This window comes from Lotus japonicus, chromosome 2 (genome assembly GCF_012489685.1).
Source record: "Lotus japonicus ecotype B-129 chromosome 2, LjGifu_v1.2".
Classification (NCBI taxonomy): Eukaryota; Viridiplantae; Streptophyta; class Magnoliopsida; order Fabales; family Fabaceae; genus Lotus; species Lotus japonicus.
Window position 1 is genome coordinate 78,052,625 of NC_080042.1, and position 15,343 is coordinate 78,067,967.

The 15,343-nt window shown below is 35.5% G+C and overlaps 2 protein-coding genes across 3 annotated transcripts; one reads left to right on the plus strand and one right to left on the minus strand.

Moving 5' to 3' along the window:
- The first annotated feature begins 1,687 nt into the window (after positions 1–1,687).
- LOC130739856 (transcription factor MYB124) lies at positions 1,688–8,635 on the plus strand. 2 transcript variants are annotated; one of them, XM_057592295.1, is made up of 13 exons: positions 1,688–2,345; positions 2,449–2,662; positions 2,813–2,859; positions 2,981–3,037; positions 3,197–3,269; positions 3,664–3,719; positions 3,819–3,995; positions 4,071–4,252; positions 4,638–4,783; positions 5,670–5,806; positions 5,880–6,079; positions 6,297–6,442; positions 7,909–8,635. In XM_057592295.1, exons 2-13 carry the CDS (start codon positions 2,570–2,572, stop codon positions 8,017–8,019), a joined length of 1,425 nt encoding a protein of 474 aa, XP_057448278.1. In that variant the 5' UTR covers positions 1,688–2,345; positions 2,449–2,569; the 3' UTR covers positions 8,020–8,635. The 2 variants fall into 2 exon arrangements, with proteins under 2 accessions (XP_057448278.1, XP_057448279.1); XM_057592296.1 differs by having other exon boundaries at positions 1,688–2,027.
- A 1,234-nt stretch (positions 8,636–9,869) lies between these two features.
- On the minus strand, positions 9,870–13,351 carry LOC130739857 (UDP-galactose/UDP-glucose transporter 3). The gene is made up of 7 exons (XM_057592297.1): positions 13,130–13,351; positions 12,921–13,018; positions 12,697–12,827; positions 12,300–12,330; positions 11,598–11,701; positions 11,373–11,494; positions 9,870–10,592 (listed from the first exon to the last, which is right to left on the minus strand). The coding sequence occupies exons 1-7, from the start codon at positions 13,231–13,233 to the stop codon at positions 10,184–10,186; spliced, it is 999 nt and encodes a 332-aa protein (XP_057448280.1). The 5' UTR covers positions 13,234–13,351; the 3' UTR covers positions 9,870–10,183.
- Positions 13,352–15,343: the final 1,992 nt, after the last annotated feature.

Genomic DNA, 15,343 nt, shown 5'->3' on the forward strand with positions numbered 1-15,343 from the left:
GTACCAAAGTCACCAAGCCAGATGAGTGAAACATGACTTAAAAGCGTTATCTTTGGATCATCATCGTCATAGCTCAACCGCTAATACAAGAACACAAATTAAACAAAGTTAAGTCATTCTTCTATATCATGTTTGGAATTAATCGTTTCGCTTGATTCTTATATCATATGCAATTATCATAGTTATCATGCCATTACGAATGCTCTTCTATATATCTCTAATGAGCATGTCTACTAGTAGAGGTTCATTCTAGATTGAGTCTTCATGTAAACTTATCCTTAAAGGGAAGTCATTATTCAGGCGTTCTCACACTTATAATTTTCTCTTCGTACATGCTTTGTATAACTTGAATATAATCCCCACACACATTTTTCTTTTTCAAAGTGTTCCATGACACTTCTCTTGGCACCCCACAATATCTTTTTCAAAGTGTTCCATGACACTTCTCTTGGCACCCCACAAGGTGTAGGAATTGAACATGAAGTTTTTTTTTTTTAATTTCGGACTTTATTTTATAAAAATTCCATTAGTCTTTGTGGGAATTGCATTTAAATTAAAATTTTCAGAATCATGAATCACCAATTGTTTATCATTCCTTTTTGGTATTGACCAATGTATTGTCCATTCTTTAATGATAAGCGGTCAGCGCATTAAGTGATAAATAAGTTAGATAATGAATTTTTTTTCCAATTATAAAAGTTGAGATTCAAATACTCAATCACTTACTTAATTACTTACTATCATTCTATTTATTTATTAACATTACTATCATTCTAATTGAACATAACGAAAACACGACACAATCGATCTTTTTTAAAACAGCATTTAAATTTTCACGCACTATTATGTGAGGAAGGAAATGTGAGCGCTCAGGCACATATCAGATGAAAAAATTCAGTCCCCTGTATGGCTGTGAGAAATTTCAAAAAACACATCATGCCAATGGACAAATATTTACAGTTCACGCACACATTCACTCCACAGTTCCAGCCCAACCAACAATATGCTCATTATTCAGACACCATTAATATTTTCCCTTGTCTCAAATTAAGAGGAATAAGGAAAAATGAAATTCTTATGGTAAGTATATTTAGCATGACCAAATATAAAAAGAAAGAAAGATAAATGAAGTCACGAACCATTTAATTTCAACGCCAAAGTTGGGTTGCGACGCTTAGCTGGTCTAGTCACGTACCTTCTCATGTTTCCTTAAAAATCCACAAAATTCAAATCACAAACCTAGCTCTCAAAATTCATCAAAACATATGTAGTATGTGTTTATAATATATACGATGTTAGATCTCAAGTGCACCCTTTCTCTATTGCAGTATCATCATACATAGTGCCCCTTCAATATAGTAATGCAAAGTGGAACACTAGTCTTTTATTGTTGTGCACAGTTTCGAGACTAATTCCCTCAAAGTTTTGAGATCACATCAAGTGAGTAAGTCTCTTATAACAAATCATTCTCCATACTCACTCTCTAAAGATCGATCGAACCCTCGACCAAATGTTTAAAAAACTCAACTATTTACCGACTGAGTTTTGTGACTTGTTGGCAAGTTGATGCGGGTCTACACCAGCATGATTCACTGTGCACTCTGCACGTAGCTCATGGAATTCAGTGTTATATTCAAACTTCCCCTCATACCCGCGCACTAACCCATAGCATAAACTCATTTTAAATCCAATTTCTTGTCCACACCCTTTATCTCTCTACAGTGTATACAATATTTTTTCCTATGTGACCGTTTTGAAAAAAGTTAGAGAGAGAAACAGAGAACAACTGAAGAAAAAAAACAACCAAACAACAACAACAACAACAGTCTTATTCTTATCCCATGATGCCATTGTTTGCAGAATCTCAATCAAGGAAATTTGTCTACTTGAGAGAACTTTGAAACTTTTCCCCCATTTGGGTACCCCCAAAGTTGCTTAGTTTTTCTAGATCCATCACCTTTTCTGGGCTATCAATTGCATACAAGGAAGAATAGTAGAATACAGTACATCATCATCATCAAATACAGGTTGTCTCGATTTTCGGAAAAATACGATTTTGATCCAAACCCATTTTCCCTTTACTCACCTTTACATGTATTCTCCATTGCCCATCTTCAATCACGTGGTTTTGGTCCCTTAATTTGAGAATTAGGGTTTTGTTCTGTTCTGTTGCTCTGTCTTGGTTACAGGGGATTGAGATTGAAAAGTTAGGATCCGAGGGGGTTTTGGCATTCTTTTTCTCCTTGAATTGCTTTTGATAAGGTAGCTTTTGAGAATGGAATTTATGCTTGTTACGGTTCCCGTTTTGAAACTCAACTCAACACAGTGAGGTTGTAATTGTAAAGGTGAATGAAAGAGAAGGGTGAAGGGTGTTTTCCCCTTTTTGTTTAGTTTTTATTTTACTTTTGATAAAAACTCACAAAAGGGGTGTGTTCTCATATTATAAAGGTAGAGCGTTGGCTTTAGCATGCAACTTGGCTCTGGTAAAAAGAGGGAGCGTTTAAGAAAGAGAAGAGAAGTAGCACACCAATAGAATAAACAAACAATCAATCACAAGGACAACAAGATCATGCAAGATATGAAGCAGCAGCAGAAGCAGAAGCAGTTGGCCAGTGAAGAATCTAAGAAGAAGGAGCGTCACATTGTGACGTGGACTCAAGAGGTCCTTCTTTTCTTACTATAAAAATCATTTCATTTTTTCTTTGTTCTAAGTCTATTTATTCTTCCACTTATTATTATTAATATTCTGTTGAATCTCTTCTTCTCCTTTGGAGTAGTGTCTCATCAATCATGTGTGTTTTGTGAGTTGCAGGAGGATGATATACTCAGAGAGCAGATTGGTCTCCATGGGACTGACAAGTACTAATACCAATACCCCTTTTGCTTATTCTTCTTCTATTGAGACATTAGTCACCAGTGCTTTTCCATTTTTCATTGATAAGTGAGACTAAGTGATTTCAATTGGAATAACCACATGCAGTTGGGCAATAATTGCTTCTAAATTCAAGGACAAAACGACAAGACAGTGCAGAAGAAGGTGAGGTTTTTTTGAATTTAGAAGTGTTCTTTTAGAATCTTGATGATGATGATTCATTCAAGATAGTCTATGTGGTTCTCTGTTTTATCCTTTGACTTTCATGGCTCCTGCTTTATTGCTATTCTCTCTCTGATGGTTATGTAACTGATAAATTACCAGATGGTACACTTACTTGAATTCTGACTTCAAGAAAGGAGGATGGTCTCCAGAGGAAGATATGCTCTTATGTGAGGTAGATTGCTGCTCCATGTGTTCCATTATGGATACTTTTGTACCACACAGTTGGCATAGGAATTTAACAAGCTTACTTTATAGTTAGCTTGTAAAATATGGACTTCATTTATCATATTGATCCTTAGAGCTTGTAAAATATGGACTTCATCTTTTTTTTTTCTTTCTCTATTTTCCCTCTTTGTGGGTAGGTTTCAATCCATTCTTGTCCTTACGGATATTTAGTGCTAGTATCACTGAAAAGCCATTTGTTTGACATCAAAATCTACTTCAGCCAGAGTAGGTTATAACCGAAACTAACCAATACAGATGACACCAATTAGTGTTTAACTTAACATTGCATCTTTTCTGATTAAATGTGATTTTGACCTAATTTCTTGCTATTACCTCTGTAGGCTCAAAAAATATTTGGTAATAGGTGGACAGAAATAGCTAAGGTGGTTTCAGGCAGGTAAAGGAAAATTCTTTCTTTTCTTAATGAAATACCAAATAGTCATTTTTTTCAACAGTTTTTCTTATTGTAATGCTTCGTACATTGCTTTATATACAGAACGGATAATGCTGTGAAAAACCGTTTCTCCACATTGTGCAAAAAGAGAGCAAAGTATGAAGCCTTAGCAAAAGAAAACAGCACATCATACATCAATTCAAATAACAAGAGGGTTATTTTCCAACAAGAGCATAAGACAGACACAGCATCAGAATCTGCAGTACTTAAGAAGATGAGGTATGGTAATCTAGATATCAAAATACACAACTTCTATGAAAAAGAGTGTTAACACGTCTTCCTATTGCAATATAGGAGGTCCCATATCCCTGATGGCGCAGAAAAGATCAACTTTGCAGACAGATCACATAAACAAAATGGAACTCCTATGAATCAGCAGTCAAGAGCACCATTTGCTGTTTTACCTCAAAACTCTCATAATGTCAACAAGTTGCAAGACCAGGATCACGTCTGCAATGTGAAGTTTGGTGGTGATGGTAATGCCTTTTATTGAAATTTCTTTACTTATAGAACTCTATTATTCTAGGCTTGAAGGCTGAAATAGGAAAACAGGATAACATTAAGAGAGTGTCCCGTTTGCTTTCTGTTTTAATTTTCAGTTACTATGTTTTCTCTAATGATTACAAAGAGGCCATGTTATCTCATTATCTTCCTACTTTCAGGATTTTGAAGTAAATAGAGCAAATAAAATCAGCATAATGAAAACAGGAATGAAAAGATGTCTCATTTTTTATAATTAGTGTAAACATGTCAATTGAAAATGAAAGCGGTAAAACAACTACACTCTAATATATTAAGCCAGAAATAACCTTTGCCGTTCTATCACTATAATGTGACTCTTGGTTTGTCATGCTTTTGCAGCCCAAAACAACAAGATCGAAGGAACATATCTTAAAAAGGATGATCCAAAGATAAGTGCATTGATGCAGCAAGCAGAGCTACTAAGTTCACTGGCTCTAAAAGTTGATGTAGAGAACATGGACCAAAGTCTTGAAAATGCATGGAAGGTGTGGCTTGATAGTTTCTTAACTTGCTCTTGTTTTGATTTTTGGACATCATATAGGCTTCTTTCAATATGTAGTTCTATGTCTTCAAATGCAAAATCCAAAGCGTAGATTATTTGTCAAGAATTTCAATATCAGAAGAATTAAATTACTTTTCCTATGTCAACCCTATCTATGGGAAAATCATGAAAGTCATTTAATATATTTGATACTGGCTTTGAAAAATCTAAGCTTTGTTTTTCAGCTAGATAGTTTATCTTTATTATTGAAAATGTTAAGTTCATTCTGCTAATGCTTGTATGTATTTCTGTACTAGCCGATTTTATGGTGCTTAATTTTTCAGCACCCTGGTAGCATTGTAAGCTAATCACAAAGCATTAGACATTATATGATTGTATAATTGCTAGACTAATTCAAAATTTCTACATATGACTAAAGTTTGAAGCATTTATTGTATCAAAGACAAACTCCCCAAAAAAGCTTCAGCTTTTAAGTAAAGGCCTAGAAGAGACTATTTGTGTATCTCTAACTTGCCTCTTTGTATAAGTCATAGGAGTCACTGGAGGTGTGGATAATTCAGAAGCCCACTTCACCATATGCTAAATTTAATTTTATGGATAATGGGGCGGCAAGACTTGAACTCCTGACCACTTAGCACGGAAGCTCTAAATAGTTATGAATGATAAATTTTAGTGATATTGGCTTTGAAAAATCTATGAAATAAGTTTATAGGTCAGCATGCTAGTATATAATCAATAATAAAAAGACTTGGTTCTGATTAGCCCATGACTAGCTGATATCTGCAGGACTTGTTCTTGAGCATATTAATAATGAAGGCCATTGTTCATGTTTAGATAAGTTTTATAACACTTATGTGTATTGATGCCAGGTCCTTCAAGAGTTTCTGAACCGAACTAAAGAATCAGATATTCCCGGATATAAGCTTCCAGATTTACAGCTTGCAGATCTGAAAGATTTATTGGATGACTTAAAGAGTTGTAGTGATGAAATCCAGACAAGTTGGAGGTACTTTAAGTTTGTTGAGAATTTGACCTCATGAGGGCTATGGAATTTCTAATAGTTTCTGAACTTATTATAGGCATATGGAGCTATATGAAGACTCTCCAAGCAGTTCTGAACACAGTACAGGATCAACTCTCGTGCCCCATTCTGCTGGTGAGAATTTGGAACACTCACTGCATCAAAGTATTGGAACTGAACTGACGGCTATACAAATTGGAGATCAAAAAGGAGGAGGATGTGATCAAGTGGTTCTTTCTGGTGCAACTTTGGATCAAGGTAAGATAATCAAATTTCATTATAACAGAAAATTAGAAGGGAAGATAAGATGTGTAGCCATGTATCAACCTAATTTAAATGGTTATTATTTAAAACTGGAAATTTTTATATAGGAATTTTTTTATTATATTTCCCTCAAAATAAAATACGTTTTATATGCTATGCTAACATTTTAATGAATAGAATTGCTAATTAGAAATTCATCTTTCTTTTGCAGACATGCTCCCATCTTGTGAGGAACAAATAAACAATAATGGTGTTGTTTCCGCCTTATCAAGTACAGACTTCAGTTCTCCTCTTCAAGTTACCCCTCTGTTCAGATCCTTAGCTGCAGGAGTTCCTAGCCCACAATTTTCAGAAAGTGTAAGTTACCCTAGCACTTTGGAGATCAAATAACTGATGCCAATTGCAAGATTATAACAGTAACAGTGACAAGGTTTCTGATTATATCAGTAATAATATGACAAAATTTGGGATATCACTGAACCCATGTATCATAAAAGTTGAACCAACAGTAGTACTTTCCGTAGTTCTGAACTTATAAGATCGACCCTAATCAGCAGCAGGAATTCTGAAATGTTGTTTATTTTAATCAACTTCATTAGTAGTGGTACAGATAGTAGGATAATCATTAATGCTTATGTTGTATACTGAGTTTAAATTTTTTTCTTAAAAATTGTTGTAACTAACATCATTAGGATGTAGATTAGTGGAATCATTGTTAGAGATAAATTGAGTAAAATTTTATTCAAAATTCATCATAAAATTCAGCTGAGCCATGCAACACAAGAAGTGGGGTAAAGTTGAAAGGTAGACATGTAACTGGACATAGGTAGTAAGATAGGAAATAACTTGCTCAGCAGTAATACCTATATATACAATATAGCATGTAATTGAAACTGATGGGTAAAACTTGTGTTACCAAGGATAAATTAGGCTTCTTTTTTGGTTATGATTAGTAGTACTCTGAGCATTTTCCTAATTCCTAACTAGCAACAATAACTTAAAATATCCAAGTTTTAGAACAGTTCATATTCTGGTTTTTGCGACTCTTATGCACAGTACACATTTGATTTTCCTAAAGTTTCTCTTATAGACTTTGTAGCTTGCAAATCTTATTTCAGGAAGACAATCTGTGACACACATGTCTTGAGAGCAATAGCTTTTACTTTGAAATGGCAGTGTGAATTTCTCTTTTTAGTAAGCACATTCGTTGACATAAAAAATTATGCAGTATGCATATTTAAAATAAAAATGAAGATAGGCCTCTAGTCTTGCTACTAGTCCCAGCTCAACAACTACAGAAGGTGGAAGTTGTATTTGTTTCCTCAGTCTTAATATGTTCTTCGCATTTACTCCAAAAAAAGTGCTTCACTTCATCATCTAAATATTCTATGTATGTTTATTTGTTTCTTTCTAAGAAAATATACTGATATGTTATTGATGAACAGACATTTACGGTACCACATAATTATAGTATCTTCATCTTCACACCCAGGCAAAAAAACTTTTAACAAACAAGAAATCATTTTGCGACAGGGTTTTAAAGTGTATGCTGTTAGTTATCACCATCTCCATTTATCATCTGTGATATCTGTTAAACACAAAACAGACATCTATCATGCATGCTGTATTACCTTTTTCAGCTAGTTTGCTGCTTTGTCTTTTCTTGCTTGACTACGTGAAGTTATGAACTGCATGGTAGTTGGATTTTTTCCGGCAAAACCTTTATTTTCTCTATAAAAACAAAATGTTTGCACTGCATCAAAGTTTGAGACATAGATAGCCGTGTTTTCTTTGACACAAACAATTTTGTTTTTTTCTTTCAGGAAAGGAACTTCCTTATGAAAACACTCGGAATGGAGTCTTCATCTCTCAATCCAAGTGCCAAGCCTTCACAACCGCCGCCCTGCAAAAGAGCCCTCCTACAGAGCTTATAATCTGAGTATCTAATTCATCTGATATATTTTTTAGTCCTTTTCCCCCTACCTTGGAAATCTGGCCTGTTAGTTCTTCTCTTCCTGGTTTGAGAAAGATTGCAATTTTGTTCGGCCTAAAATTTTGATGGCCACCCCTCCCCTAGAATGTTATGGCACATTCTAAGGACCTTCTGCATATCTAACTGTCCTTTTCCTCCCCTGTCGTTTCCTTTCCTAATACTTGCACCAAAAATTAGCGTGCTTAGTGTGTCATTCTTTGGTTTGCTTCTTTGATATCGTTCTGGGTTTGTTTTTCTCCGATCCAGCTTGGTTTGCTTTTTGTACAGAGCATGCTGTGTGATGCTAGTCATCCTAGTCATCCTGATTCCTGAGTGTATGTAATACATCGGCAATTCGCCTATCCTACTACATATAATGAACAGAGACATAGATAGAAGAAAAAAAGGAGAAAAAAGAGAGGTTAAACATATTAACCAGTGGCAAATTGGATTTTTATTTGTTGTTGTTTTGGGTGTGCATAGGTTATAGAATAAATATTATTTTTCCTTTGTTTGGTACTGGTGTACTGAAACATATCTATAATTGGAGTGGAAATGCATTTTGGCTTTGGTGTGCAGATGTTGTTTGTGTTCTGTATAACCTGGGTTTTAATACAACCATATGTTGACAGTTCTTCTAAGCGGGAAAATGCAAAGCAAGGAATTTGTAGGAAAGGAAACAGGCATGAACATGAAAGTAAAGTTTCATGTTGATTTCCCCCACCTCGGTTTCAAGAAGAGAACTGAAAAAGAAAAAAAGAACAATGCCATATACATCACTCAGAACTATAGGTAGCAAATGTCATCAGATTTATTGCTAGTTTAGTACTCATTCACTATTGCAAAAGACAGCTTTCTGAAGAATGAGTTCCAGAAAGAAGAAAAACATAACAAGAAAAAATAGAGAATGATAAATTTCTGTACTTACAGACTGTACAGCAACCTCGTACTGTGTTCTGACAGAAGCCTGCAAACATTTCTCTCACTCTTACACTCAGCCTCATGGTTATTCTGCCATGGATAGTGCATTGCTTTGCAGAAGAACAGTTCTGGGGGAACTGCATTCTTATTTAGTAAGAATGATTAGTATGGTGGTTGTGGTGGAAGACAGGAGACAGATAATAATGACTATGGAAAAAGCAATTGGTAAAAAGAGGGGAGGGAACTCCCTACAAAATAAAGTGCATGCGTTAGCTGTTAACTTTCTAGTGGGAAGGTACACTTTGACTCATTTGACCTCCCAATTTCCACTCATTCTAGCTCATCTTACCTAAAAGATAAGCTGGTCAATACCTCAACTGATTTTTTTTGGAAGCATAATTAATTTTGAAATGAACAATGCTATGCTATTCAATTCCTTATGTAACTTTTTTGGGGCAGATATACAGTGAAATAATTATTTTAGCTACAATTGGACAATTGTAGCTAAAATAATTATTTTAGCCACCACAACCACCTGTTATTAAGTCAGTTAGCCCATGGAGATCCAGCCTTAACTTTGAATTATATTTTATTATTTTTCTGTCTTTCTCGACTACATTATCAGTCTCAAATGTGTGAATTTTGTGCTTGAGATATCAAAGTTAATCCCATTCGTACCTTCAACACTAAGGATTTACATACCAAACAAATCCTACTGGTTCAATGAAATGCATAGAATTAATTTAGAATAGTTTATTTTGTATGGGGAATTTTCTTATAACAAAGTCCGCCCCTACCTTGATTCACATATTTTTTTTTCAGGAGAAGCTAAAAAACACTAAACCAAACAAAAATTCTAAAAGCAGAATAAACTAGAACTAGTGCAAACAATTTTGTAAAGCTACTTCAGTGCTCAATCCACTGCTTAGATAATATTCTTAACGGAATATCACGTTTACATAGAGTATAGCTTTGCCTTAGCATGCTATTAAACTAAACTAGTTTCATTACATTAGACCAGCAACTAATCCTTAGCACAATGAATAGGAAAATACTTCTAAAAAAAGTATCTATCCAATTTCAATTACAAATATTCCTTTGTGTAAACCTTAATTGGGTTCATTGAACCTTCGAGGTTTCAGTAGTATAACGACGGTTGAAGGGAAAATAAGCTACAATAGCATCAACGTTTGACTTCAAAATTGCTACATGGCTTTTCTCTTCTTCTGCAATCTCTGCAACTTCTGCCACTTGAGGTAGATCTGGTATGACAATCCAGAGAATACCATAGAAACACACACCCATTGCTTTGTTGAGAGGGGATTCCCGCTCAATAGTGATGACACGACAATGCTAACAAATTTGCGAGTGGTAGTGATGGTAGTATTAGCTAAAGAGCCAAACCGGCTAATAGTCAAGAAGATGAAATTCTGGCCTACTGCACCACAGCAGCAATACAGAAAGATATCCCATGCTGCCTCTGGATGCTGTTGGCAAAAGCGAACTGCCTCATATCCACTGCCACTGGGCCATCCAAACATGTAAATCATATTGTATACGGTTCCCCATAAATTCATGCCCAACATTATATCCCAAGCACTTGTTTTTGGGTACCTGAGTAAGATAAACCCATAGTTTATAGAAATTAAGATCAGTCAATCTTTATTTAAGATGTTAAAAAAAAATCATCAACCACTAAGAGAGCCTTAAAGAATCATTAGCCACTATGAAAGCCTAACAATGTCTGAGACTAAAGAAGTCAACACTTAAACACCCATGAAATGAAAGCTAATACATTTTGACATGTGAAAGGCAACACCAATGAAATTTTTCCTACAAGCAACATCACATAGGACAGTGAAACATGATAAATCATACTTAGTTTTGTTTATCACTTTGCTATCAAGTTATCCACCCAAGACTAAGGACCAAAATTTTCAGCCACTAAGCTAATTAAGAAAGCCTCAGATTGTAAGTCAATCCATTATGGTTTACTACTTCAGCTACCATTATTAACTTATATCCAATACATGAATCTAAAAGAGTTCATTAACAAAACTCAGCCGTCAGCAGTACATACTTCGTAGATGACCTATAAGCATCTGCCTTAGCAAAAGAGAAACGATTACAGAAGCTGTCTAGTAAAAAAACTCTCACTAGGAGCTCATGATTTCTATTTCTCATAGATTACAACTTCCAGGAAAAATATTATTTCCTATCAGTCATGCCACACATGAGAGAAACGGTATAATTCAAAAAAACAAGGAAATAAAAAGAAGAAGAAAAAGAATGAACAGGGAGGATATATGAAGGGGTGAAATAAGAAGAAATCAATTAAGCACTCCAGACAAACTAGACTTGCTACATGTAAAAAAAATAATTCTATTCTGTTACCTTGCTTTCAAGGAATCCTGAGTTGCATTAGTAAACCCATCAAAAGCAAGGTTCAAGAAACATAGCCCATATCCAAGGGGAGCATTGGGACGTGCCAGCTTGCTCATAGTCTTAGAGCTAGTCTGTAATTGGCATAAACAAGTAAAACTAAGCTGCATTCACAGACCTTTGAAATTCCTAAACAAGACAGGGGAGCACTGTTATTCTGAGAAGTTAGTTTCTAACCTTAAGAAGGGCAAATGTTGATACCCCTCCAGCAACAAGGAAAGTGCAAAGGTATTCTGGCAAAGTGTATCTTATACCATATACTAAGGTACCCATCAACATAACTGCATTGAAGTAAAATGAATAGTATGTTAGGCATTTTAAGAGTTCTTTTCATAACCTGACGATGAAGTTAACAAAAAAATTATAAATTTTTCTATCATCATTTTTTCTACAAAATGCTTGTATATCAGAGCCAGCCAGAAGCTCCTCCATTTAACGCACCAAAAAGATGGTTAACAGAGATGAATGAAATTATTATCAGCCTACCCTCATGTAAAAATGAAGGAAAGGGTGCAGCCAAGTAAAATACAAATCAAGATGAGTTATTAGGTCAAAAGCAGTATAGTGTATAACATTCAAGCACAAGTACAAGAAATACAAAAGTCTCAAAGAATACATAAATTTAAGACTATCCACTATTTTGGTCAAATACTAAATATTGCCAAGTTAGGTCATCAAACTTAAGGAAGAGGAATTCATGCACAAGTTACCCTTAACATTCTATTCCCCTTAGTATTGAAGATCATAAGAACAAAATATAACTACAATTCAATCACAAATGCAAGACTCTAGAACGTAAATACCATAAAACCTCAGCTAATTCTCTATAGCTTCTAACTAAAACACAAGCTTTTTGGGCATCAAGCACATTCTACTGACCTGGAATCATTTTCGATGACTTAGCCAGCACCTACAAGTAGTAAACAACAACCCTTTAAAAACTACATACTCCTAAGCCGAGACATTTGAACAATAATTCACAGCAAATGCTGCGGCGTGCAGGACAATGAAAAAACTTGTTTCAATTTGTAAGTATGATATGTGGCTAGCTTCTACATTTCTTCTTATCTATCATCTTTTTGTTTTAATTTTAATCTCATACAACATTTCATTGGTTTTCAAGAAAGTGTAGGTGAATTCATGCATAGAATACCAAATCAAGTCATACTTTTTCCTAACTTGTAAGTTGTAACTCAAATTTCCCTTGACCAAATTAATATTCAAATACAATTTCTCAAAAAAGGAGCAAGAATAAAAGGAATGGAACAAATCATACTTGAGCAGGGTAGCTAATATACTTCAATGCTTCAATTCCCATAGCAGGACCAATGGTGTTGGTAATACCAGCACTCCAGTAAGACCACCAAGGAGCACCACCAGAATTTCCATTAGACCACATTTTTAACACTGCATTCATACCAATCCCAACAAAATAAGCAAAAATCAGTAAAGAAAATCAGTAACTGCACGTAGGAACAAACAATTGGTACAGAATCTCACTTATATATGACCAGATTAAGCACACCACGTTCTGCGCCAAGTTCAGAAACGCAAGGTGCTCGAATCTCTCACCGTCTGGACCGAATCGCTTCGTCGACCTGTGACCAAATCAAGGGAAAGAGAAAAACACGAAACTCAGAAGCTGCATTTGGAAAATTTCATCGAGATTTTGGATTCAGGAGATGAGAATCGGAGAGATCAAATCTTACAGGGTTTCCTGAAGAACGCCTTGGTAGATGTACGCCGACCAAATTCCGGCGACGCAGAAGGCGAGCACCAGGACGCGGCGGAGACCGCCGCCGTGAGCCTCCATGAGAGCACCGAGATCTGCCGGTTCGGTTTTTTGGCGGTGCGAACCGGAATGGGTGGACCGGAGTGGGGGAAGAAGATCGGAGAATGAGCGAGGAATGGGAAATGAACGCGAGACGAAGTGTGAAGAGAGCGCCAAGTTATGTTACTTCGGTTTGCCACTTGGCGCGTTTTGATTGGGTATTGACACGCCATTGTTCTTCTCATTGGATGCGCAGACGCATACCACGTTTTTTCATATTTTAGGTAAGTGGTCACGCTAGTTATTTCATTATTTTATTATTTTATGTCCTTTTAAGGAGTAACAATTTGTCCCCGAGGTTAGCTCAGAGTTAGGAGATATAAGAGTTGAGTGAGATAAAATGTGAAAGATCTGAGGTTCGAATCCTAAGAATGACTATTAAAAAATAGCAATGATTTAATGAGTTCGGTAACGATAGTTTAAATAAGAATGAATGCTCAAATTTTTTCTATAAAAATGTGGGTTGCGGGCAAATTTGACGCATAAAGTACATGATGTAGTTTCTTATATTATAAATTGTTGATTATGTTTATCGCTTTAAAAATGTTAACTAATGTTAATAGGAATGTTAATGAGTTATATTAGCCGTTAATAACGCGGATCAAGAACTTTTGAGACTTGGGAGCAATAATATTTTTCCCTATGTTAACCAAACTATATATCTCATAGTTGCTAGGTGTGATGCTAATTACTAGGATTATAGGTTAATTTATGAGTTTTTTTTCATTCACTGAGTTGAGAATTGAACTTTAACAATTTGCTTAAGGCTATGTTTGGATTTGCAGTAGGGAGTGAGATGGAACATTTTTAAGTCTCATTGTCTAGATATGTTAATGAGGAGTGGGATAAGATGCAAATGCCTACACTACACCATTAGATACCATCATTTTATTTTGCTTTCCCCAATTTTAGAAGGTATGAGAAGAGATGGAATAAGAATTTCATTATTTAACAAAATTATCAATTTACCATTCTACCCATCCTTTTAAGAATACATTTATTATAAACAAAAGTCCTTGAACGTAGTTGAATTGCATGTGGTGGATATACTTTTTATCAGGTCAAAGGAAGATATCCATTAAACAAAGAGGTCCGGCCCAAACAACCCAACTCTGAGAGAGACTTGAAGGCAACATCAACGACGAAATCGGTTACTTTGTTGAAGCCATGATCCAGTGCTTGTGAAATATTACTTGAAGTGATAAGCCTTTTTGACCAAAAAAAATAAGTGATAAGCCTTGATCTCCAGATTGTATTTTTTTTGGAACCGATCTTCAGATTGTAGAACATAAAATTAATAACTAATATATTGTGCTTATTCTTTTCTTTTTATAGGCAAACTCCTATGTTTCTACCTCTTACCATTTGAGCTAACATTTAAAAACTTATATCGTACTTGATAAGTAGTATTCATATCCGACCTATGTTTCTTACCTTAATTTTCGTTCATATTTTCAGGGATGCAAATTTGTTGCCAGGGTTTTGTAAAGGGACAGAATCATATCCGTCGCAAAATAGCGAGGAACCTTCCCGACCCATTGTGAAGAAATTTCCGTCACAAAAGTTGCGAGGAAAATTTCCATCACAAATAGCGAGGGAGCTTCCGTCCCAAAATCTGTAAAAGAAATTTCCGTCACAAAATAGCGACGGACCTTTCGGTCGCAAAATAGCGAGGATGTTTCGTTGCAAACCAGTGAGGGAAAATTCCGTCACAAAATAGCGAGGGATGTTCCGTCGCAAATCAGCAAGGGAACATTCAGTCACAAAATGAGTGAACTTTCCGTTGCATGTCTGCGAGGGACCTTTCCGTTGCAAAATAGCGAGGGCACCTTTCCGTCACAGAAGAGCGAGGGACGTTTCCGTCGCAAAATAGAAAGGAAGATTTCTTTGCTAAAATTGGCGAGGGAACCCTGTACGTCACTGAGTTAGAGAGGTACTCGCATCCATCACTTGTTGAGAGGGATTTGTATCCGTCGCTGTTTAGCGTGGGTACCTGCTCATCACTTTATGGAAACGGATTGGTTTCTGTCGCTTTTGTAAGATTGTCAAAAGAGAAAAGATTAATATTTTAAAGATAGAAGAACTGTGCTAT